The sequence below is a fragment of the Notechis scutatus genome, chromosome 1 (assembly GCF_049901735.1).
Source record: "Notechis scutatus isolate UNSWTSFEM ecotype Mainland chromosome 1, rNotScu1.2, whole genome shotgun sequence".
Taxonomy (NCBI): domain Eukaryota; kingdom Metazoa; phylum Chordata; class Lepidosauria; order Squamata; family Elapidae; genus Notechis; species Notechis scutatus.
The window spans coordinates 350715-375815 of record NC_142009.1 but is presented as its reverse complement, the minus strand read 5'-3'; the positions used below and the strand labels follow the sequence as shown (position 1 = coordinate 375815).

The following is a 25101-nucleotide window of genomic DNA, read 5'->3' as shown; positions in this document are numbered from 1 at the left end:
AGACAAAGACTTTCCGAACCCGGACCGGGCAGCCCCGCACCATCTTTGTCATCCAGACCTGCCAATGCCGACCCAAGCGATGGGGAGCCCCTGTGCCGCCCTCCCCCGTCCGGAGCAAAGAGAAATGACGGCCTCCTCCCCCTAAAAGCGCCTGAATCCCCCTGGAAAGAGAGCTTGTCCGGTGTATGAATAAAATCCATCCAGAACGGGAGGGGCCCAGCTGGTGGGTTTGGCGTCCCGGACACCATCATGTGACGGAGCAAAAGTTCCCGAGGGATTTCGCTTCCACCTCCCACTGGGCTGCGCTTCCTTCTTGGAGTGGGGGGGTGTCTGCAAAGACTGAGGCAGGGGGCAGGCCGGCTCTTGCGATCGTCCTTCACGGGGTAACCCCGATCTGGCTCTCTATTCACACCACCTCTCTTCTCCAGTTTTAATCCAGGGCTGATGGTGTTCTGACCTGGCCTTCGTCAAATGTAATTAAAGACAAACTTGTTTTAAAAGTAAAACCTATTTTAATGCAATGATGGGAATTACTTTCATTCCCAGCCAGAACTAATCTTAAACAGTTCCCCAAGATAAGCACACGCCTTTCAGTGCTGGGGAATGCTGCCAACAACAGAAACATCCAAATTAATTGTAACAGTACCAGAAAAAAAAAACACCAAACAGAACACACAGGGCTTCAAGAAGGACTCAGAATCTATTGAACTGTTTTGCTTCCTGCAAAGGTTTCTCTACCTTTGCCTGTCCTTTATACCTTACGGGAGGGGCCATCACCCCCCAGCCTTACTCCAGAGTCACTCCTTTTGTCTCAGCTGCTCTCGCCTTTTAGCAGCTCTGCACAGACGCGCACTGGGAACAGGCTCCCCTCGTTCCTCTGCCTCGCTGCTGCCAGACTCCAAAGGCTCCGGAGTCTGCACCCCACTCCCAGAGGGTCCTGGCCCCATCCCTGCATTGGATGCAGGACCCTCGTCCGAGTCCTCCCCAGACTCCCAGACTGGTCCCCGTTCTTCCCCACTGTCCCTGCCGACAAACCACAACAGACGGCTGCATTGGCACAACAATTCCAATTGGCCTAATTCTAACCAAGGGTGTGTGTGTGTGTGGACACAACTTCCCAGTGGCAGCCCAGAATGCACAATTGAAGCCCCCCCTCCAACCCATATATGTCTTGCCTGGTTTGGGGGTTTCTTCGGTTTTGGGGAGTGTGAGATTTTTTTGGGGAAAACAAAGGCCTTTGGGCTGAAGGTCGGACCGGGGGGAATGGCCCCCTCGGCAGAATTAAAAATGGGCAGCCTCAGGTTTTATTTCTTATTTCTGATTAAACCAATTGATACGGCTGTGCATCTCTCACACAAAGCGACTCTTGCTGGCGAGGCATAAAAACAAGGCTGAAAAGAGAGGATAAATCCCATGAAAACAGGATAAAAGCCAAGTGAAAGCCAAGGCCGGGGGTCCCCAAACTTGGCCACTTTTTAAGACTTGTGGACTTCAACTCCCAGAATTCTCCAGCCAGCATAGCTGGTCCACAAGCCTTAAAGGGGCCAAGTTTGGAGACCTCTGGCCAAGGGTGACAGGAGAAGGGAAGTTAAAAATAGTGGGACTGCCTCACATCCCCTGGGGGGGGGGGCGTCTCTTGGGGGTCCCCCAAGCCAGGTTTATAGGCGCCCCAGAAGTTCAGCATCAACAAACAGCTTTTCAAGTCTTTTTTTTGGGGGGGGCACACCTGGATAACTGCAGGCCTGCCAGGATGTTTGGACACCGTCTGACCATGGCCCCCACCCTCTGGAAGTCTCTTTCCTGCCCCCCTTTCTTTTGAGGTGGGGGAGTTTTCCTGGCAGGCTGCCCGGCTGTTCTTTTCTGGCCCAACTGGATGCCGGAGCTCAACCCAGGGACGGAAAGAAGGAAGAATTTTCCTAAAAACAAAACCTCCCTTCCGGATCGGTTGTAGAGAAGAGAAGAGAAAACGTAGAAAAAAAAGAAAATACGGAATAGAAAAGAAAAAAATAGAAGAGTTGGAAGGGACCTTGGAGGTCATCTAGTCCACCCCCCTGCTTAAATGGTGTTGGCCAACAGGAATAAAAACTAGCCTTTTGATGAGGGCCAAAGGATGAATTCTGGGGGGAGTCTGGGTGATCCCTCCCTGAGGTTTAGGGGGAATATTTCAGCCGCAGGGTTCCTCCCCCCACCCACATCTGCAGGGCTCCTCCAAGGCCAGGTCTCAAGTTCCTAGACTAGATGACCTCCAAGGTCCCTTCCAGCTCTATCCTGATCCAGCGCTGCTGAGGATCCGATGGGGCTGGGAAGAAAAACAGTTCTAAGGATTTCTCAGAAATGAAGCTTGCTGGAGGGGGGGCGTATGAATCTTGGGGGCCTGGTGAGGGTGGGGCAGTGACGGAGGACACCCCCTTCATGGGTCCCACTCCTGACATCGCTGGGAGTGAGGAGGCCAGGCTGGACGCTTCCATGCAAACCAACCTTTGTGGTGCAAACCAAGCGGTGTGGAAGCTGCTTGCACACCCGAGTAACCAGAGGCCATCTGTCCGGGCTCCGTCTTTGCTGAAACAGGCCAGGAAAGGAGGAGAAGCAATTGGGGGAGGGGGGCAGGTTGTGTGTGTGTGGGGGGGGGAAGCAGATGCCCTCTGGAGTTCCACAATCCCTGTAAAACACGGGGCTCCAGGAGGTCAGGGGTGCAGGAGAAAGGCAGCTGGAGCCCTTGAGATTCCATGAGGACTAGAACCATGCGGTGCTTTTTAGAAAGGCCCTCGGCACAGGGGCAGGACACTGTTTGGCCTCCAAGGGGCTCGGTTGCAGGGCCCCCCCCCATGCCTCCAGCCACCCCCCACCCCTCTTGGGCTGGGGTTGCAGGGCCAAGGGGGTCCCAGAGAGAGAGAGGGGGAGCTTTCTTCCAGGCCAGGAGGGTCACCATTTGGGGTGCCCCACGGAGGGCTCCCCTTGCTGCAGATTCTCCCCTCTTCCTCCCCCAGAAGCCTCTAATTCCTGTCTGCCAATGGCCCCCACTGCTCCCCCCATTAGGTGCCCGTTAGCCCCCCGCAGAGAGCCAACAGGCATCTGGCTGGCAGCCTCCATCCCTCAATAAACTTTGGGAAGGCCTGGGGGGGGGGATTCTCCCCCCTCCTTCCTCCCCAGGCCGGCTCAGCCCCCGACCGCAAACATGCAGCCTCCCCCCCCCCTTCTGGAGGGGGGTCCCTCCCGAGGAATCCACACCCGTCCCAGGTGTGTGGACTGAGCTAATGGGATGCTTGGCACCTTGTTAGCGGGCCCATTAATTCCCTGATGGCCCATCATCCCCTGCCCCTTCTCCTGGGGGGTATAAAGGGGGCTAGGGCCAGCCCAGAGGAGCTAGTCCTCTTGAGGAACTCCAGAAGCCGAGAGGAGGATGAGGATGAGGATGATGAAGAAGCTCCTGTCCCTGCTGCTGCTGCTGCTCCTCACCTGGGCACCTGCCTGGCCTGCCAAGCCCACCTGGGGCTCCGAAGACACCCGGAACCAGGCGCTGAAGCAGCTGCTGGAGGTCTTTGGCATCGCAGGAGCCCCCCCAGGCCCCGCTCTATTTCAAGGAGCCCCCCCAGTACATGGTGGACCTCTACAACACCGTGGCCGACGCAGATGGGGTCACCAAAGACCCCCACCGCCTGGGAGGCAACACCGTGCGCAGCTTCCTGGACCGGAGTGAGTGTCCCTGGGGGGGGGGGGGGAGGGGGCTCAGGGAAGCCTGGGAGGAGGGAGGGGCCTTTAATTCTCTTCTCCCCCCCCCTTTCCCTCCAGGAGTTGTGGGGGCTCCAACCCTGGAAGTTTTGGGGAGAACCATTGGTCCAACGTGGTGTTTTCCCCCCCTCCCCTGATTAAGCAGAGGGTTGGACTAGAAGACCTCCAAGGTCCTTTCCAGCTCTGGTATTCTGTGATTCCCCCACAGCTGGAGGTCTCTTGGAGGCTTCCCCCAGGGATGCCTAAGGCCATCTAGAAGGGCCTGAACCTTCTTGTAACCTGCCCTCCCCCCGTCCCAGCTGAGCTGGTTCACTTTAAACTGGGCTGGGCTCATCCTTGGACCCGGGAGGGGCTCGGATGGGAACTGGGGTCCCTCCTGAGAAACTGGCAGAGCTGGGGGTGATGCCACCTCCTGGGTCCATGCAGAGGCCCCTGCCATGCAGGGGGCATCTTCTCTTGTGGGATTGAGGGATTGGGGGGGGGCTACTTCACCCCCAGCGTTGGCAACTAAGCATCTCAAAATCCTGGTGCTACGTCTTTCTTTTTTCCTCTTTCTCTCTCTTTTTCTCTTTCTCTCTTTTTCTTTTTCTCTCTCTCTGTCTTTCTCTCTGTCTTTCTTTTTCTGTCTCTCTTCTCTCTGTCTCTCTCTTTTCTTTCTCTTTTTCTCCTTTTCCTCTTTCTCTCCCTTTCTCTTTCTTTCTCTTTCTTTTTCTCTCTGTCTTTCTCTCTTTCTCTTTCTCTCTTCTCTGTCTCTTTTTCTTTCTCTTTTTCTCCTTTTCCTTTCTCTCTCCCTTTCTCTTTCTTTCTCTTTCTTTTTCTCTCTCTCTGTCTTTCTCTTTCTCTTTCTCTCTCTCTTCTCTCTGTCTCTCTCTTTTTCTTTCTCTTTTCTCCTTTTCCTCTTTCTCTCTCTCCCTTTCTCTCTCTTTCTTTCTGTCTTTTTCTTTCTCTCTCTCTGTCTTTCTCTCTCTTTTTCTCTCTCTTCTCTGTCTCTTTTTCTGTCTCTTTTTCTCCTTTTCCTCTCTCCCTTTCTCTCTCTCTCTTTCTCTCTCTCTCCTTCTCTCTCTCCCTTTCCCTATGTGTGTTTGTGTGCAACAAATTTGTGCAGCAAATTCTCCTTCCAATGTGAGATGCTTTCGATTTAATCCTTTCTGCCTTAAAACAGCCCTCTGCCGCTGCCCCCACTCAATTTTGCTAACAGGTGTGTGTCCCTCAACCCCCAAATCTCTATCAAAGCCCCTGAGAATAACCTTCCATTTGTCTGTTTTAGCTTTCCTTGGTTCTCCTTCCCAAGGATTGGCAGGAAGTTCTTTCTAATTTCCTCCATTGTGAAGATTTAGATGAAGAATTTCCCCCCCACACCAATGGTCTTTTTTTTTTTCACTACTCAAGAATGGGGGGGGGCTTTTGGGCTGGAGGAGCTCTGTAAATTGGCTTTGGTGGGGCACCCTAAAGATGGGAAAGTTTTGGGTAGGATCAGCCCCTTTTCAAGGACGCAGCAGACTTTGATGCTTTAAAATGGAAGGTGATTCATTTATTTTACAGGGGTGTTTTTCAACCGTGGGAGGACTTCAAGTTTCCCCAGTTGAAAAACCTTGATTTATGAGAAGGTGGAGACCCTTCCCCAATCGAACCCAGGGTGGACCGCAGGCGCAAAGCCCGCAGGGAAGGGGGTCAGTCCAGGGCACCTGCTCAACCCCTCCCCCCTCCGCACCCGGCCTCCCTGGCAGGGATGTTGTGGACCTGCCCGGTGCCAACCCGCCTTCCCTTCCAGCTCACAGCGACCGGATGCAGCTGCTCTTCCTGCTGTCCAGCGTGGCCAAGAACGAGGTCGTCCTGTCGGCCGAACTGCACCTCTTCAAGCTGCGGTCCAGGGGGGCCGAGGGGGCCGCCCTGCAGAGGCAGCACTTCTGCCAGGTAGGCTCAGAGGCCCAGGGACGCCCAGGGGAGCGGCTGCCCCCTCTGGCCAGGCCTTGGGGCAGGGGTCCTCCCCCGCCCCCCCTGCTGGAATCATAGACTGCCTCTGACAGTGGAGGCTCCCCTTAGCTCCTATTGTCCCACCTTCTCCACCTCCTTCTATTCCTCCCTCCCATCTTCCTCCCATCCTCCCTTCCCCCTCTCTCCCATTGCCCCTCCTCCTTTCCCTCCCCTCCTCCTCTCCTCCTTCTCCCTCTCCCTTCCTTCCATTCTCCTCTTCCTTCTCCTCCTCCCCTTCTTCCTATCCTCTTCCTCCCCCCTCTCTCCTCCCTCATCCCTCCCTTCTGTCCTCCTCCTCCTCCCCCTTTCTTCTTCCCCTCCTCCTCTCCCTTCCCCCTCCCTCCAATCGCCCCTCCTCCTCCCCCTCCCTTCCCCCTCTCCTCCTTTCCCCCCTGTATCTTCCTCTTCCTCCCCCCCCTCCCCTCTTCTCCTCCTCCTCTTCTTCCTCCCTTAGGTCTCTTCCTGCCTGAACTGTGGACCCACCCCATCAAGGGGGACCGCCGGGGATGCTGGGAGGTGTAATATCCCATCATAGTTTGGGAGGCGACCACATTGCATAGATTGGGGCTAAAAGCTGAGTGGGGCCAGCCAGAGTGGGCGGGGGGGGCCAGGTTAGGCGAGCATGTACAGAGCGCCCCGAGTCTGTAGGGGGAAGGGCTCCTGAAAGGGCTGCTGGGGAGAGGAGCCCCCCCCACGTAGGGCTTCAGCTAATCCTACCCCCTCCCCCGTTTCTCATTCCCCCCCCCCCCCAGGTCAGCATTTACCAGGTGCTGGACAAGGACCACCCAGAAGCCCCCCAGGGGAAGAGGCTGCTCTCCACCCGGATGCTGGCCCTGCAGGGCTTCGGCTGGGAGGTTTTTCCCATCACCGAGGCGGTGAGTGCCACCCTCCGGGGGACAGGAGGGGCTTGGGTGCCCCTGAGTTTGACCTGCATGTGTGCATGGGGTGTGTGTGCTGAGAACAAGAGGGGAGGTTCCCTTTTGCCTGAGGCTTGGCTCGCTTACTCAAGCCCAGCAGGATGTCAACCGATGCCCTTCTCCCCCAATCCCAGGTTCATGAGTGGGTGGCCGAAGAGAGCCGCAACCAGGGCCTGCTGGTGACGGTGCAGGGCCTTGGAGGGGCCCCCCTGGACCCCCACACCATACAGTTCGCCTCGGGCAGGGACCACCATGCCAGCAAGAAGCCCATGCTGGTCTTGTTTACGGATGACGGGCGGCGGGCGGCTGCCTTGCCCAGCGGCTTCCCCGGTGAGTCACACCCTTGCCAGGCATTTTGGGGACAAGGGTCACACGTAGCCTCTCTTGGGACAACTTAGATGAGGGAATAGAAGGGGGACTTACCAATTTTGCAGATGATACTAAGCTGGCAGAAATAGCTAATACCCAAGAAGGTAGGCTTAAGATCCAGGTGGATCTTGACAGACTAGAACACTGGGCCCTATCTAACAAAATGAAATTCAATGTAGAGAAAAGGAAAGTCCTACACTTAGGCAAGAAAAACCCAGAAGGACACATCTAGACTGGGGGGAACCAGGCTCAATAGCAGGAACTGTGAGAGGGATCTTGGAGTCTTAGTGGACAACCAGCTAAATATGAGCCAATAGTGTGCAGCAGCAGCCAAAAAAGCTAATGCAACCCTAAGTTACAATCAAGATCAAGGGAGGTACTCATACCACTCTATAAAGCCTTAGTAAGGCCACACCTAGAGTACTGCATCCAGTTTTTGGTCACCACACTATAAAAAAGAGGTTGAGACTCTAGAAAAAGTGCAGAGAAGAGCAACCAGGATGATGAGGGGACTGGAGGCTAAAACATACAACGAACAGTTGCAGGAACTGGGCCTGGCTAGTCTCGGGAAGAGAAGGACCAGGGGAGACAGGAGAGCATCTTCCAATATTTGAGGAGGGGCTGCCCCAGAGAGGAGGAAGGGGTCAAGTTATTCTCCAAAGCCCCCAAAGGCCAGACAAGGAATAATGGATGGAAACTGATCCAGGAGAGGTTCAACCTGAGAAATAAGGAGAAATTTTCTGACAGTGAAAACAATCCACCCATGGAACAGAAATTGCCCTCGGAAGTTGTGGGAGCGCCATCAGTTGAGACTTTCAAGAAGGGATTGGACTGCCATTTGTCAGAAATGGTGTAGGGTCTCCCGCTTGGGCAGAGGGGGGTTGGACTAGATGACCTACAAGGTCCCTTCCAACTCTTGTTAATCTCTTACTGTTGCTCCTGAAGCTGAGATGCCAAGCGGGAGGGGGGGACGTGAACCAATTCTCTAGCCTCTTTGCCCTCCCCCCCCTTCCGCAGGTCTGCCGTCTGTCCCCGAGCCCCCCTCCAACCGCACCCGCGGCCCCCGCTCGGCCGAGATCCCCCTGCCCTGCCAGCGCTACCCGCTCCCGGTGGACTTCGACGAGATCGGCTGGACGGGCTGGATCATCTCGCCGCGCGGCTACAACGCCTACCACTGCAAGGGCGCCTGCCGCTTCCCGCTAGGCCAGGGCATGCGGCCCACCAACCACGCCACGGTCCAGTCCATCATCCACGCCCTGAAGCTCAGCCCGGAGGTCCACACCCCCTGCTGCGTCCCCGACAAGCTCTTCTCCATCAACCTGCTCTACTTCGACGACGACGAGACGGTGGTCTTGAAACAGTACGACGGCATGGTGGCCGGCAGCTGCGGGTGCCACTGGAAGGCGCCCACCCCTGGGCACGGGGTGGGGGTGGGGAAAAAGGGGAGGCTGGCACAGGGGTGCCCCCTCCCACCTCCAAACCTGGGGACTTTTTAAGGGGAGGGGACAACAGTCAGGAATTTTGCTCCGTAAACCAAGTGTCCAACTTTGCAACTTTAAGACCGGCGGACTTCAACTCCCAGAATTCCCAGCCAGCAGGCTGGGGAATTCTGGGAGTTGAAGTCCGCCGGTCTTAAAGTTGCAAAGTTGCACTCCCTACCCTAAATGGACAGTCCTGTATTATATTTTTATCTGCATTGTGGAGGGCACAAATGATGCTCGTTGGAACCATTGCAACCCCTCTGGCGCGAGTTCAATTCCTTCCCCATGATTTGTAGAAACTTGGCTTGAGCGGGGGGGGGTTTGCTTTGATCAGGCCCCCTCACCTGATGGAGGCAGCCTGGACCCTCCCTGCCCACCTGCTGCTGGAAGAAGAAAAAAAAACCAGACCCTTAGGAGAGAAAGACAAAGCTTACTGAACCTGCGGAACTGACTGCCACAAGAAAAGCGTGATTTAAAGTGGAGGGCTTTGTTGGACACCATCATTAGGTTAACCGGCCCCAGAGCCGATTTAAAAAAAGAAAGAAAGGAGAAATTATATTTAGGGTTTGCAGTGGCGAAGTGTCCCGGGAAAACGGGTCGAGCCTCCTTGTCCCGCAGCAGTCTACCTCCGAAGAGCAAAGGGCTGAGGTCAGAGAGAGACACCTTCCACATGGGCTCCTCAAAGGCCATCAAGCCCTCCAGATTTGAGATGCCGCCTGTGTTCCTGGGAAGGAAAGTGGCGTGTTTGAATGGAGCTCAACCTGAACTGCGCCCCATGGAATGTATCATACTGTAAATAGCCAAACTCTTTTAATTTATATAAATAATCTATAAATTGTGTGTATGTATGTATATATATATATGGTATTCAGCTTTGTTCGGGTATTTTCCCACGTCATTGTAGTTGTGATTTTAAAGTTGTAGCAACGTTTCGGTAGAATCTCATCTGCCATCCTCAGGCTTCTGTCTTGTGTTCCTCTGTGAGTCAGACTTTTACAGTGGTTTCTGTTTTAAATTTGGTGCTCACCTACTGTGCCAGAATGGTTTTTTCTTCATCCTGACTGGTTGGGAGTCTTGGTCTGTGTTTATTGGTCTTGGAGTTTGCTGTGTTCTGCTTGATTGGTGTTTCTAATATCTTCTGTCTGTTTTGTGGCTTTTTTTGTCTTGATTGGCTGGCAACATTGTGTTCCTGTATTGGAGGCTTTTAGTGCAGCCTGGCTTGTGGTGTGGAGATTTTTTTGTTTGCAAACCCCTGGGCACAAACAGATCCCCCGATACCTCCAGCTCAAACACACCCCAACCAGGCACCCAGATGAAACCCAGCTTCCTAACTAATGATAGCCATCCATTTACCCGAAGCCAAGCTGCACTAAAGGCCTCCAATAAAGTAACACAATGTTGCCAGCCAACCAAGACACAAAAAGAGCCAAAAGACAGAAGATATCAGAGACACCCATCAAGCAGAACACAGCAAACTCCGAGACCAATAAACACAGACCAAGACTCCCAACCAATCAGGATGAAGAAAAAACCATTCTGGCACAGCAATAGGCTGCCCCAAATTTAAAACTGAAACCACTGTAAAAGTCTGACTCACAGACGAACACAATACAGAAGCCTGATGATGGCAGATGAGATTCTACCGAAACGTTGCTACAACTTTAAAATCACAACTACAATGACGTGGGAAAATACCCGAACAAAGCTGAATACCATATATATATGACAAACGTCCAGGGCACCGAGACTTGTAAATATTTTGCTTTTTATGATGATGATGATGATGATTTTGCCACGGGCCTCCTTGCTGTCTCCACATTAAATGCAAACCACTTCCAAGCTTTTGGTTGTTGCTTCTTTTATTGCCAAGTGGGGTGCCAGTTTGGAGAGGGGGCGGGCTGAGGAGGGGCAGGTCCATCTGCCAAAGGGCCAGGTAAGACTTGCAAAATTTCTTTTGTGTGTTTTGTGGCTGCATTTTGCCTGTATTCTGCTCCACGTTACTCCCACTGGCCCTGAAATTGGCAAGGAAACAGGTATACTGCTGAAAAAGCCAGTGTTGTTTGCATGTGTGTGTTTTGTGTCTGTGTCCTTTCCTGGTCTGGCAGCCTTACGCTGAAGGTTGCACCTGGGCACGGAAAGGAGTATTACTGGGCAAGGAGAGCTCACCTGGCACCAGCAAATGGCCTTTTGCCAGTAAACTCAAAGGTGTGATAGAGAGTGGAGGGAAAGAGAATGTGGGGGTGACCCTGGAAGAAATGGGAAATTCAACAAATAGGTTCCCCCCCCTCCCCAATTTCAACCAGTGGTCCGCTGCTGCTGCCAACATCTGGCGGAGGAGGAGGTGATCCTTGGGGGGGAGGGGCTGTGGGGAGGGGGGCCTTTGCTCCCAGGATCAGCTCATTCTGCTGGGAAAGGTGGACTTTGAGGGTGGAGGGAGGGGCGGAGGGGAGGACTGCATCCCCACCCCCAATGCCCGTCTCCTCCCTGGGCCAGGGGAGTCGGAGGGACAAGAGGCGGGACAAGAGGCAACGGATGGAAACTCATCAAGGAGAAAAGCAACCAAGAACTTAAGGAGGAACTTCCTGACAGGGAGAGCAATTAATCCGGGGGAACAACTTGCCTCCAGAAGCTGTGAATGTTTTCCAACACTGGAGGTTTTTAAGAAGATGTTGGACAGCCATTTGTCTGAAGGGGTGTAGGGTTTCCTGCCTAGGCAGGGGGTTGGACTAGAAGACCTCCCGGTTCCCTTCCAACTCTCTTATTCTGCCTCTCCTCAGTTTTCTCCCTCAGCTAAAGGCTCCCTGGGACGGTCGCTGTGTCAGGTTTCCAAGTGATGAAATCCATTTAAAAAGAAAAAAAACAAAGCTCACCTTCCAAAACAATTTCTTTTCCACAGGAAAGCATCCAATTGGCACACTGGCCAAACCGATTCGGCAAATATTTTAACTGCAAGGCTGGCTGGGGAATTCTGGTAGAGTAGGAAGGGTGTAGTAGTAGAGTAGAATACAGTTGTAGAATAGTAAGAGTAGTAAAGTAGGATAGAGTAGTAGAGTAATAGAGTAGAATAATAGAGCGTGGTAGAGCAGAATATAGGAGAGTAGAATAAACAGAGTTGGAAGGGACCTTGTAGGGCATCTAGTCCAACCCCTGCTCAAGTTCTTCCACGTCCCCCAGGGTGAAATGTCCCGGTGCAGAGCCAACAGCCAGCCTGCAGCCTTCAGGGCCGACTCTCCCCAGTCGCCATCCCCAAGGCTCGCCATTTCCAAGGGCAATTCTTCTGCAAATATCTTCCCACAGGCCTTAGGGCTCGGACGCTACGGGATTACTGGCTCTGCCTGCCACAACGCCCCTCCCCCACCCCCCAGTGTTTTTCCAGGCCAGAAACCAGGAGACGGGAGTTCTAGTCCCACCTCAGCTGGTGTGAAAGCCGGCCGGGAGACTTTGGCCCTCCTCCTCCTCGCAGGGTTGTTGTGGTGGGGAAAAGAGGAGGCGGGCTAGGTAGGTTCCTTGCCTGGAGTTGCTTATGAAAGCAATGAAAGTGGGATTCAAAAGAACACCTGCAGGTGAAGCCGGCTGAAGGCCTCCCACCTGGGGTCAGGGGAGCCAGGTAAAACCCCGGACAGGCGCTTTCCAAGCCGCCTTTGGGCATCGGGGCCTGGCCAGCGAATTCAAACACCTGGCTCCCAGGTGCGCCTCAGGGCAGGAGCTGAACCGCCCTGCGGGACTAAACAGATGTTGGGGTTAGAGGCGCTTGTAGCCCTCCAGTTATGACCACAATCCAGCCCAACAGTTGCTAAGTGACACAGTTGTTGAATGAGTTTCACCCTGTTTTGTGACCTTTCCTGCTGCCGTTCTTAAGTGAAGCGTCGTAGCTGTTCAGCGAGTTATCAGGTCCTTAAGTGAACCTGCATTCCCCCCGTGGACTTGGCTTGCCAGGTTGCAAATTTGTCAGAAATGGTGTAGGGTCTCCGGCTTGGATGGGGGGGAGGGTTGGGCTAGATGACCTACAAGGTCCCTTCCAACTCTGATTATCTGTTATCAGTTAAAGGGGATCACATGCCCCCCCCCCAAAAATGCAGCAACCGTCACAAATACAACCCAGTTGCCAAGCCTCTGAATTTGGACCACGTGACCACAGGCATTCTGGAACGGCCATTAACTGTGAAAAAGGGGTCACAAGTCACGTTTTTTGGTGCCGCTCGGACTTTGAATAGTCCCTAAGCGAAGGATTGTAAGGAAAAGAGGTGGGGGGAGGGGGATCAGCGTCTGGAGGGGCCGAGGATCCCAGCTGCCCCGGGTGCGAGGGAGCAGGCCGGCCTGGCACGGAGGTGGGGCTTCTGATGGGGCATGGGGTGGGGGCCCTTGGGCTGGGCTCAGCAGCACTGCTTCACCCTCCTGCAGAGCCTCTCCTGGAGGTTGTACTTCCGGGGCGCCTTCAGGGCCACGCTGGTCTTGCCCTCCTGGGACTTGACCTTGGCGTAGTAGTCGGAGAACTTGTTGTAGAGGATGGAGATGGGCATCCCGTTGAGGATGATGCCGAAGCTGATGCAGCCGAAGGCCACCACCCTGCCCAGGAAGGTGTCCGGCACCGTGTCCCCGTAGCCCACCGTGGAGAGGCTCACCTGCAGCGGGAGGATGGGGGTGTGAGGAGGAGAAGGGAAAGAGGCCCTCCTGAGCTGAAGCCAACTCACCTGAGGCTCGGGGCCTCCTCTCCGTTCCCAAGGAGACCTCCGCCCCAAAGAGGCCCAGGGCTCCGGGGGCCTGAACCACGCGAGGGATGGAGGGAACCAGGGCTGCCCAGCCTAACAGGGAGAGGGGCTAGGGGAGGTAGGACAATCTTCCAGGACTTGAAGGGGGGCAGCCGCCTCCCCAGGGCAGGGCAAGGGACCCCGGGTGGAAAGGCGCCAAGGAGAGAAGCCGCCTGCCTGGGACTTTCACCCACTGCCCCCAGAAGCTGCGAAGGCTCCGACGCTGGAGGCTGTTCAGAGGAGGCTGGGCGGCCATTGCTCTGGAGTGGGACGGGGTCTCCTGCCCAAGCGGGGAGGGGGCTGGACTAGAAGGCCTCCGAGGCCCCTTCCAGCCCTGCCGCTGTGATGATCGGGAGCCCGTCACGGGGGTGGGGGTGGGGGCGTGCGCAGGAGGGCTGACTTACGGCCGCCCACCACCAGGCGTCGGGGATGCTGGTGAAGTTGGTGCCCGGGACGTCGTGCTCGACGGAGTGCATGAGGGCGGAGAAGGTGAAGATGCCCATGGCGATGAAGAGGAGGAGGCAGCAGACCGGCTGGCAGCACTGCCGCAGGGTGAAGCCGAGCACCGCAGGCCCGTGGAGTGCCGGGCCAGCTTCAGGATGCGGAAGATGCGCATCAGCTTGATGAGCTTCAGGATCTTGCCCAGCTTGCCCACGTTGCGCATCTGGTGCAGCTCCTCGGTGTCCTTGGCGTCCTCCTCGCCCAGCGACTCCACGGCCACCTGGATGTAGAAGGGCAGGATGGAGACCAGGTCGATGGCGCTGAAGGCCGCCCGGAAGAACTGCTGCGGGCTGGAGGTGGAGGCCAGGCGCAGGAGGTACTCCAGGGTGAAGAAGGCGGCGCAGGCCGTCTCCAGGAGCTCCAGGCACCGCTTGCTGCCCTTGCCCTGCATCTCCTTCACCGTGCTGAGGGTCATGCCCACCACCGAGAGCAGGACGCACAGGCTGGACAAGACGGCCGTGATCTTAGCCAGGGTGGAGGAGTACGGGTTCTCGATCAGGTTCCAGATGGCCTTCCGGAAGCTTCCCAGGCACTTCCCCTCAAACTGCTCCTCCCTCTCCACCGTCTCCATCTCGGCCTCCAGCTCCCGCTGGACCTTCAGGTGCTCCACCATCTCGTCATGCCGCTCCTCAAAGAGGATCCGGCAGCACCGCTGGGCATACTTCAGGTGGATCCCCCAGTACTCCATCTCCTCCAGGAAGCTGGCCGAGCAGAACTCCGTCAGGACCCACAAGACGCCACTGCGGTAGAAGTGGAAGACGTAGTGGAAGACGAGAGGGTCCCGGTCGAAGAAGTACTCCTTCCTCAGCACCGAGTAGTCGTCGCACAGGGCCAGCCGCTTCACGGGGTCCGTGCAGGTGGCCAGCCGCCCGATCCTGGTGAGCGGGTACTTGGCCGCCACTTGGAGGGCGATGTGGAAGTGCTGGCCCCCGACGTTCAGGGACAAGAAACGCGGATCGCGCAGGTGGGGAAGGTCATCGCCGTCCTGGGCCCGCTCGGCCAAATTGTCCAGGGAGCTCCACCGCTTCACCAGCTTCTCCTGAGAGAAGGGGATGAAGAGGTCCACGTCGTTGGGGCTCCGGCAGCACTTCTGACAGACCCCGAACCTCATGTTGGCCGAGAGGCTGGCCCGCCTTTGCGCCGTCGGCCTCATGGTGCTGGCCGAGGGCTCCTTGCGTGGCCACCATCCGTGGCTGACGCCTTGAGGGGAGAGCTGGGGTTCTGCTGACTGCCGAGGAGCCTCCGGGTTGCTCTTAGCAGCTCCGCTGGAGCTCAGGTGCCGCCAGCCCAGCTGAGCCCCGCAAAGCCACTGAGTCCCAGGGATGGAACTGGGTGGAGGTGGAAGCAGCTGCTCCTGAGCTCCTTACAAGCATTAATCAGATTGGGCTCTTAAGATGTCAACCTAAGGAGCTAATCTAGGCGGATGGGGTGGGCCGCTCTGATCTCCAATGAGTGGGTTTTAGACCCAGGGGAGGGCGCCCACGTCAACCTTACCACCTGGGTGTGTCCACCAGGGTGAACCACACTGGCTCAGGAATTCTGGGAAGTCCACAGGTTGTAACGTTGACGTGGTTGCCTGTCTCTGCTTTAGATCAGGGGTCTCCAATCTCGGCCACTTTTAAGACTTCAACGCTCAGAATTCCCCAGCCAGTTGAAGTCCTCCAGGCTTCAAGGGGCCCAGGTTGGAGACCCCTGCTTGAGATGCTCAAAGGTGGTGGCACTTTTACCTGGGCTCACAAAATGGGTGGTTGGGGTGGTGGTGGTGGCTGGACCACGGCTAGTCCTTCAAAGGTGTGTGTGTGTGTGTGTGTGGGGCTAGTAGGACTTCCACGGCTGCAGACCCTGGGGCTTTCAAAGAAGAAGTCCCAGAGAACAGCAGCGTTTCTGGTTGGGGCCCTCCTCAAGGCTGGTGTAAGGGGGAGCTCTCGGACCAGCGGAGGGGAAGGCGGCCCTGAAAGGCAGGCAGGCTGGGAGTAAAGATGGAAAGAGGAGGGGTCTGGAGAAGGGGTGGGGAGGGGACGCTTTAAGGAGGGGTGGGGTGGGGAGATTCCAGGAGGACAAAAGAAGCCAGGCGCCCATAAAGGTTGGGAAATGATTTTTAATGCTCACACTCAAGACCCCCAGGGCTGCACAAGCAGGGCCCCCAAGCTGGACAAGACACGGGGGAATGTGTGTGTGTGGCTTTTTCTGCCCTAAAACAGCTCACCTTCTCAACCACCACGCAATTTAAGGAAGCGGCAATCTCCACCACCAGGCAGCGGGCAGCACAACAGGAAAAGCCCTGGGAGGAGAATCCGTCAGCCCTTCCCAAACCTCCAGAAGCTGAGAATAACAGAATTAACAGGGCCGGAAGGGACCCTGGAGGTCCTCTAGCCCAACCCCCTGCTCAAGCAGGAACCCCCCCGCAGCATTTCAGACAGACGGCAGTCCGGCCACTTCTTGAAGACCCCCACAGACGGAGCCCCCACGGCCCCTGGAGGCACCGGGCAGGGGAATCACCAACAGGAGAAAATAGTCACCCCCCCACCCTCACCCCAGCAGCAGCACCCCGAGAAAGGGAGCTGGGATCCATGTGCTGGAAGGAGCCCAGCTGAGGGCCTGGTCCGAGCGAGGCATTTGGCGGCTTGGAGCTGCTGCGGAAGGACAGACCCAAGCAGGCCGCGAGAGACACCCAGAGGCATTTGAAGGATTCAGTCCATTTTAATTTGCCCCCATAGGAGGTGGATTCCGTCGACGGCCTGCAGGCCGTGTGGCTTCTGTGTCTCGGCTCCTGCAAGGAGTCCCAGCCGGGCCGCCAGCCTTTCAGGCCCAAGGATTTCGTTCCTGGGAGGGCCGGGGATGGAGCAAGGAGCAACTTCCTGCAAGAAAGGAAGACGAGAAGAGACCGGGAAGCCATTTCTTTACTTGGAAGCTGTCAGAGGAGATTCCTGGACTGGGACGGAGCTTTAGTAACGAGGTCAGCCCAGGACAGCTGAACTGGGGCTGAAACCTTCAGAGAGAGCCTGGGCCTGGTTTAGCTCTGCTCTCGGCTCACCTCGAAGGTGAAACAGAAACTAACCTGCTTGCTTGCTAGAAACTGGCATCCGCTGTGAGCTGCTGCTGCTGCTGCTGCTGGTGTTTTGGCTTAAGCAGAAAGTCTAACTTGCCTGCTGAGAAAGCACTTTGGGGACAATCAAGACTTGGAGCAGGGGTCTCCAAACTTGGCCACTTTAAGACGGGTGGACTTCAACTCCCAGAATTCTCCAGCCAGCAGAGCTCCTGGAATTCTGGGAGCTGAAGTCCGCCAGTCTTAAAGTGGCCAAGTTTGGAGGCCCCTGACTTAGAGGATGGGGAATTCTTCAGAATGGAAGAAGCTGCTTGGATGATTGAGGATCTGCCTGGACGGCCCAGAAGGAGACAATGGAGAGGGAAGCCGTATTTCCCCCCCCCTCCCGCCACCCTACAAAAAAGGAAAGAGTGGACCTCGGCCAACTGCCTGGGCCTTGCTTCCTTGGGGTGCCACTCCCGAAACCGCTGGGCCGAGGTGGTCCAGGGCAGGACTGGGACACTGCCATGTTCTCCCAACGCCCACCTCAAGAAAATACTGTATTTTTTAAACATCGCGCTCTGCGCTGGTGGCACCCCCGTCTGTGAGATTTATGTACACGGAGGGCATTGGCACCAAGACAAATTCCTTGTGCGTCCAATCACACTTGGCCAATAAAAGAATTCTCATTCTGATTCTGATCACAAGAGGCGAGCTGAACATACGGGACGTAACAGCGTAGTAAAGGAGAACGTAGTAAAGGTGTCCAGCCCCAAGTCAGGCAAAGTCCTTGGGCAGGGAAGCAGGTGCAGAAGGCGGAGAGAGAATCGGGTGGGGGTCCCGGTGTTGAAGCTTCCCAGGGACAGAAAGTCCAGCTAAGTCCATCCAATCAGATTTGGGGGGGGGGCTTACCTGGCTGGCCGGCCGGCCGATCTCAAAGGTGCTCGGCTAGGATGAGCTGCTTGAAAGCTGCTTTGTGGGGCAGCTGGGCAAGGAGGCCCTTGCCCCTTCTGGAGACCCACAGGGTGATCCCTGCTGCGGCCACAACGGTGACCAGGAGTGCTAGAAAAGAGGCAGAGGGAAGAGAGAGGAGAGGGGAGCGTCAGAACCCGGCCTCCTTCCTGGAATGGCCACGGGAGGGAGAGGCCCACCAACCCCGGTCATTTCCCATTTAACAATCCATCTTCCATTTAAACCAGAGGCCCCCAAACGTGCCAACTTTAAGACTGGTGGACTTCAACTCCCAGAATTCTCCAGCTAGCTATGAAGTCCACCGGCCTTAAAGTTGCCGCGTTTGGGGGCCTCTGGTTTAAACAGTGTGTCATCTGGGTACAAATATCTTGTGCAACAACAATTACAGTTTATACATATTCATCACTTCAGCTTTAATACTCTATTTTTACTTCATACGGATATACATAATACATCTAATTCTTATGACAATCCCCATCTTAACTGTTCTATCCACATGCTCCCTATTTCTCGCTAGCCTCCTTTATTTTCTAACTTCCATATTTATTCTCCAGCCATCGATAAAATAGCTCCCGCATCATATAGTATTAAGGAGGTGAATAAGGATATGGTATCCTTATTCACTTAGGTCCTCTTTCTAATGGATCTTCTGGAATAAAAACAAAATCGTCTGCAAATGCCTGTAGCTCATATTTCCCTCTTTTTTTATTTCCATGCCTTTTATCTCCTTTAGTCTGATATTTCTATTTAGTACTTCCAATGTCAGTGCAAATAGTAATGGCGACAAGGGGCATCCTTGCCTTGTTCCCTTCTTGGTATTTTCAGTCATATCCCCACTTACCATCCCCTTGGCGGTTTGTTTAAAACACATTGCCTTAATCATCTGAATGAATGATCGTTTTCACGGAGACTCCCAAAAGCAGGAATTTCCACAGTATTTCCACGTAACCGAACCAAAAATGGCTTTTGCCGCCCCGTGTTTGGTGCCAGGATGATGGAAATCGATCGGGTAATCCTTGACCGAACATTTGTTTAGTGACCACTCGAAGTTACAACAGCACTGAAAAGGTGGATTTCTGACGGTGGCGCTGTCCTGAGGTCACGTGACCGCCTTTTGCGACCTCCAGGCAAGCGGGATCAACGGGGAAGCCAGATTCATTGAACAATCGGACTAACTGAACAATTCATTTAACAACTGTGGCGAGGTCGTAAAATGGAGCAAAACCCACCTCCTAATTGTCTTGCTTAGCCGTGGCGATTTTGGACTCCCCTGGGGTCATAAGTCAAGGACTATCTGTACCCCGGATGATCAGCCTCCGCTCCTGCCCAGAGGCCGCTGAGCATCCTTGAGCAAGGGATAACGCCCCCCCCCTCCCTGAAGCCAAGGATGGCTGGCCTGCTCCTTTCGCGAGGCCATTTCGGCATTGCAAACCAGAACCTTTCCCCAATTCTGTTGGGGGAGATGGAGATCACCTGGCCGGTCTGACTCACCAACAATGGCCAGGATGGTCAAGAGGTCCAATGCCGGAGTTTCTGGGGGAGCAGGGCTGCCTGTCGAAGGAAAAAACAGACATTAATGTAATACACATGGTGGTGGTGGTGGGGGATAAATAAAAACGGAATTTTATTCCATGTTAGGATGGGATTAAGGATGAATTGTGGAAAAAAATGAAGAGACTGGCACAGAGATGCATTTAAGTATGTTGAATTCATGACTTGTGCTAATCTCTTTCTTGCTTTCTGTCTATCATCTATCTATCTCTATCATTATCTCTCTCTCTATCATCTCTACATCTAATCTACCCATCCATCCATCATTATCTATCTCTATCCATCCATCATCTACCGATCATCTATTCATTTCTTTCATTATCCATCCATCCATCCATTCCATTGTCTGTCTATCATTACCCACTCACCCATCCATCCATCCATCCAATTGCCTGCCTGCCTGCCTGCCTGCCTATCATCTATCTATCTATCTATCTATCTATCTATCTATCTATCTATCTATCTATCTATCTACCACTTTCCATCCATCCATCCATCTCTATAAAACTCTTATTCTTACAGCCTTTCCCTGGGCAGAACAGGGTCTCCTGCGTTGGGAACCTCAAATGGGCTAACTTACAGAAGAAACAATTAGCTCTTTGAAAGAAACAGACAGGAGGAGCTTAGCAAAGCAATTGGGAGAGAGACAGGGCCGTGGAGAGGGGCTGACACACTGAGGAACCGAGAGGCCATCCAAGTCAGAAGGTCTTTTGAGGAGAACAAGAGGCCCAGGAGGAAAACATAACGCAGGAAACAAAACAAACAGAAGCACCAGGATGCAAAAACAGAAAAAAGACAAGCCGGCTTCATTGAGGTATCTCACAAAACAGACATCCTGCGAGGAACTCAAGATTGTTGCAAGCAGTTATTTATGGCTTGGGAAAGTTTGGGGGAGTCGGATCAGACCAAACCGGAATGATTATGCAACTTGGGGAGGCGATAAATAGTCAGACCCTCCAAGGGAAGCACCTTCCCTCTGGATTCTTCCTCTCAGGCAGGCAGGCAGGCCAGCAGCCGCCTCCCTGAACGGTCCTGGTGTGTCCCACCGGTGGGTTACGGGGACCGCGGTTACCCAGATCTGGGGATGCAACCTTTAGACCAGGGGTGTCCAACCTGGGCCCCTTTAAGACCTGTGGACTTCAACTCCCAGAAGGGGCCCAGGTTGGACACCCCTGCCTTAGACATTGGTCCTGTCAGCACATTTAGGCCAAGAGACCCAGGTCGGAGGGAAGGCAGCCAGAGTATTTCAAGCATCTCCGTGTAAGGCAGAGAGCTGGGTTTAAGTCTAGAGTGGCAAAAACCTCCAAAGGGATTTAACAGCATTTAATTTAATTTCCCCACATTTATGAAAAGGCAGAACTTCCTTGATCTGCAGCTTGTTTTCATTTTTAAATAAAATAAAAAAAGTCAGAACAGGTGCTACTGGACTTCTCCCGATTTCATTTATTTATTTCTTAAATTCATCTTGTAACGAAAGGTTTTTTTTAAACATCTCAGGGTGTCCTGGTATGTATTCTGATAGGGTTTGGCTAAAAGCAGTATTCAGGCAGGGTCTTTTAAGCAGGGTGGGTTTAAAGACGCACATAAGCAAACATGTGAGAAAGAGGAGAGACTGAAAACACGCCTGCCCTTTTGCACGTATGGGAGACAAGCGGCATTTGGCACACCAAAGGGAGTTGGAAATGGGGCCAAGAAATGAAAGGGATTGGGAAAGGGAATGCTGTCAAGTCCAATTTACACCAACCTCCGTAAATGACAGATGTGGATTAAGAGTTAAAGGCCTTAAGATTAGAGAGATACTGAATTAAGCCTCCCAATTAATTAGAAGCAGCAGAAGGCAACCGAAGTCACCCCAAGGAAAGAGTGGGGAGGGGGAGAGCCAGGGTCAGAACGTAAGGGGAGTGGGCCGCAGTCATTGGCAAACTCCCTGCTGTGGATCCCTTGGGTGACTCTGGCCCAGGCAGAACCCGGTGTAGAAGCTGGAAATTCAGAACTGCCCCCAACAGCAAAACACAGCAAGCTTTAGGTCTGGGCGGTGAAATTTAATTTTTCTCTCTCCCAGCATTCTCAAAATCAGCCCGATGCAAAAAGATAATAACAGATTTACAGAAGGGAAGAACTGATCCCGAATCAGCACCGAAGATGAGAACGAACAGAACGCAGATGCCCAAATGCTCCGATTTACTTTATTTCAGCACTATAACTGGAGGCAGGGTGGGCACACACACCCATTTTTCGTGCTGCTGTTAAAACAAAAAAAAAAGTGGGACGTGGTAACCTCTGCAGACTCCGCCACAATACCTTGAAATCTCAAGCAATTCTAAATCAAATTCTAAAGTAATCTGGCAGGACCTGGCTGGCAGCCTCCTCCAGGAGATGGCATTGTGCCCTTCCAGGTGCCAAGGACACGGCTCTGCCCAAAAAGGGGGAAACCACCGCGGAGGGTGGGATTCTCACGGGAGCTTCTAAACTTCCTTCGTCTCTCCAAATGAAGCACAGGGTGAAGATATATGCAGGAACAACAGGGGAAGCAACAGAGTCCCATCCTGCTAATTTTCTTTCTGGTTAAAAATAATGCAGAATGTAGAGAGAAAAAAAAGAGAGAGCAAAAAGTATTGCCAGGAGTAGCCCCCAAGCTTCTCTCGTTCCCAGCCAGCTACACAAGGTATATATTTCTAATCTACAGACTACTTTAACCCGGTGGATTGGGAGTTATAAACAGCATATAATCACAAGCGGAGTACAGCGAAATACAAAATATAACCGAACGGCAAGCGAGGTGCAGCTTCAGCAAGCAGACACCACGAGGGCAAAGGTAGCTCGCTCCGGATTGCCTACAAAACGAAGTTGCAATTCAAAGAAAGACCGGCCAGCAGAAACGCCGTTTGGCACCCCAAAATCGGACCACAGCTCAGCCCACCTTCGGGAGTTATTTGTGGGGTCCTTGGAGTCTCTGGCCAATCCGTGCCGCAGCTCTCTTCGTCGGCTCCGTCTTCACAGTCCGGGTGGCCGTCGCACTTGAAGGACAGGGGGAAGCACTCGGCCCCCGGGTGGCATCGGAACTCGTTGCTCTCGCAGTCGTCGTCCTCCTCCTCGGGCAGGCCCACCGGGGACGCACAAAGGGACTTGGCCTCGTCTGAACCATCTGGACAATCCTGGTGCTGGTCGCAAAACCGTTCAAATGGCAGGCAGGGCCCACTGCTGTTACCGCACCGACAGGTGTGATTCCTGCAGATGCTTCCCGGCTGCTGGCACCCGTTTGTGTCATCTTGGCAGCTGGGCTGCCTCTCGTAGCCTAGGCACCACGGCACCTGGCCTCCCCCTTGGCACTGGAAGCTCTCGAGAGGGCAGGAGGAAGAGGAGAGGCCTGCAGGCAGAAAGGAAGAGAGAAAACAGTGAGTGGAGGAGGCTGATCAGATGTCGAAAGAGAGGCAAAGGTGTCGAAAAGGATGGATGTGCAAGAATCAAAAGGAATGGAGTAAATTCAGGTATATTCTCTGCCTCCCCCCCCCATTGCAAATCTTTCAGCCCACTCTGACCTTGAATCTTTACCAGGGAAGTAATCATTAACTAACCACTATTTATTTTGTTGGCAGGGTGAAATAAAACAATGTTTTGTGGACCAACCCAAATCACAGTTAGAGAGTGTGACTCTAACAAGAGGTCGTAGGGCTGTATTTATTCATATATATACTTCTACGGCTGCCTTCCTCCCATGGTGATCCTGGGCAGCTCACAAGCGCAAGTCTTCCTACGAGGCCAATCTGGGTTTTTCCTAAAAGAAACTCCTGGGCTGGAACCTGGATCCTGTGAAGCCCCAGTGGCACACCTGGAGATCGGTTGCTAAGAGCAAACTTGATGGCAATCAGTCAATCAATGCAAAACCTGGACTCCTCTGAGAAGCCCCCCAGGCTGGGAAGGGTGGAAGGGACCAGCATCAATGGGGAAGGGGTGAGGGGGGGCCCTCCTTGGAGATGGTGTTAGAGACAATCTTTTTGGGGAGGAGCGGGACACGCAATCAATGCTTGCAAAGCTTTTGCTGCTCTATTTTAATCTCTAATTAGGTTCAGGTGCTAATTATTTTGCAGTGGCTTAATTGCTCCCCACTTATTCTTTGGGGAGGGAATCTAAGCAAAGGAGGGGGGGGTTTAAAAGAGCTGGGGCAGCATCAACCCCCTTTGGTTGATGGGGGGGGGGGCTATAAGCCAAGGCCCAAAGGGGACCCCTCCAATCTAGGGATCCAGAGCCCATCCTCATCTGCAGAAGGAAATACAGAAGTATTAAATTTCACAGAATAACAGAGCTGGAAGGGACCTTTGAAGGTCACCTAGTCCAACCTGCTGCTAGAAGGACAGAGTTGGAAGGGACTTCAGAGATTGTCTCCACCTCATTCAAGCAGGAGGCCCTTATGGGATAATGAGAGGCAGAAAGAACCTTGGAGGTCTTCTAGCCCAACCAGCTGCTGACGCAGGAGACCCTGGAATCACAGGACAGGGTTGAAAGGGACCTCAGAGGTCATTTAGTGCAACCCGCTGCTCAAGCAGGAGACCCTAGACCATTCCAGGCCAATGTCTGAAATGCAAAGGATCTAAGGGGGGAGGGGGCAGTGGGAATCCTGGGCCTCCATAGGGAAGCCTGGACTGAGAGGGCCCTGGCTGAGGCTTCTGGGTCTGGGAGTCCAACCCCTCCCGAGGCACTGAAAGAGATCAATGAAAAGAGCGCGGGGAGCCAGAGTAAGGAATCCTGCATGAGGAGAGGCCACAAGGAGCCAGGCAAATACTGCACAAATGCACCTGCTAAGAGAAGCTGGGGTGGGGGTGGGCTAATCCTACATCCCCCGCCCCCTTAGCATTTCATTTAGGCCTTTCAGGTTGCTGCAAAAACTTTTGACTCTGGGATTTTTTTTGGGTGTCTTTAACTAGAGGAAGGCTCGACTTTCCCCCCTTGGGCAGGTAGGCCCGTTCCCCTTGGCAACCAGGCAACGGCCTCACCTCTGACCTTGGAAAAGTGCGGGCGGGGGGACGCACGAGGTGCACGTGCGGCCCGGGGGCGTGGAAAGCGAGCCCAGAGGAGGTGGGGCGGCAGAACAGCCAATGGCCGCCTGCTGGGCGGGGCCTGAGATGGGGGCTCGACCAATCGGCGCCCGCGGGACGTGTTTGAGGGCATGAATGAGCCCGTCGTGTGGAAAAAAAATCCTCTCCTCCTCCTCCCACTCTCCCTCCTCCCTTTCCTCCGCTCACCGGCCTCCCAATTCAGCAGCAAGAGGAGAAGAAACCGCGTCATGATTCCGAGGCCGCCGTCTGACCGACTGAACGCCCGGCCAGCTTGCAAACCACCGAAGAAGGAGCGCGCCTGCGCAATAGCGAAGAAGGCGCTGGGGGAGGAGCCGTGCCTCCGAGTCGCGCATGCGGAGGGGAGGAAGCGTGCAGCCGGTTAGAAAGCGCATGCGCAGTCTCCCCGCGGGAAAGGATCCGCGGCATGCGCTTCGGGTCCTTTGCACGGCGGAGTCCCAGGGATGGAGGGTGGGGGGGCGGCGGCGGCGGCCGGTTGCAAATCGAGGCTGCTGAGTCTGGGGAGGCGTGGGAGGGGGCAATTCCAGCTGCTTCCCCCACCCCTGGGCTCAGCCGATTCCCCCAACTCGCTGGGATTTGGCGTGGGGGAAACAGCAAAGAAGAGCCCCCTGCTTCAGGAGCAGTCTACCGACAAAGTCTTCGGCTTGTGCTCGGCAGCCCCCTTTCCAAGACAAGCTTCGGCCAGGGTCGCTCCCAGATGCCAGCGGCTGTCTTAGCAAGCGGGGGGAGGGGGGGGTTGTGTGTCTCCTCCTGGGTTATTTG

At 54.4% G+C, this 25101-nt stretch overlaps 3 protein-coding genes across 3 annotated transcripts; 1 reads left to right on the top strand and 2 right to left on the bottom strand.

Annotated features, from left to right (window-relative positions):
- Window positions 1-3121: 3121 nt before the first annotated feature.
- On the top strand, window positions 3122-9459 carry LOC113432509 (bone morphogenetic protein 2-like). The gene is given in 6 exon segments (XM_087955089.1): window positions 3122-3547; window positions 3549-3693; window positions 5501-5643; window positions 6456-6578; window positions 6755-6950; window positions 8007-9459. Coding segments are annotated over 6 exon segments (1233 nt in total). The 5' UTR covers window positions 3122-3400; the 3' UTR covers window positions 8486-9459.
- A 3371-nt stretch (window positions 9460-12830) lies between these two features.
- Window positions 12831-15180, bottom strand: LOC113427855 (potassium voltage-gated channel subfamily V member 2-like). The gene is given in 3 exon segments (XM_026690395.2): window positions 12831-13092; window positions 13623-13783; window positions 13786-15180. Coding segments are annotated over 3 exon segments (1497 nt in total). The 5' UTR covers window positions 14873-15180; the 3' UTR covers window positions 12831-12843.
- Window positions 15181-16380: 1200 nt separating this feature from the next.
- Window positions 16381-24721, bottom strand: CD320 (CD320 molecule). Its single transcript, XM_087955086.1, has 5 exons — window positions 24508-24721; window positions 22188-22634; window positions 19208-19267; window positions 17657-17806; window positions 16381-16573 (listed from the first exon to the last, which is right to left on the bottom strand). Exons 1-4 carry the CDS (start codon window positions 24548-24550, stop codon window positions 17679-17681), a joined length of 678 nt encoding a protein of 225 aa, XP_087811212.1. The 5' UTR covers window positions 24551-24721; the 3' UTR covers window positions 16381-16573; window positions 17657-17678.
- Between the last annotated feature and the right edge of the window lie 380 nt (window positions 24722-25101).

Coding starts and splice junctions, on each gene's coding strand:
- CD320 (XM_087955086.1), bottom strand. CDS start 24,550: ATGACGCGGTTTCTTCTCCTCTTGCTGCTGAATTGGGAGGCCG. Junction 22,635..24,507: donor GCTGCTGAATTGGGAGGCCG/GTGAGCGGAGGA, acceptor TTCTGCCTGCAG/GCCTCTCCTCTTCCTCCTGC. Junction 19,268..22,187: donor CCCACAAATAACTCCCGAAG/GTGGGCTGAGCT, acceptor TTCCTTCGACAG/GCAGCCCTGCTCCCCCAGAA.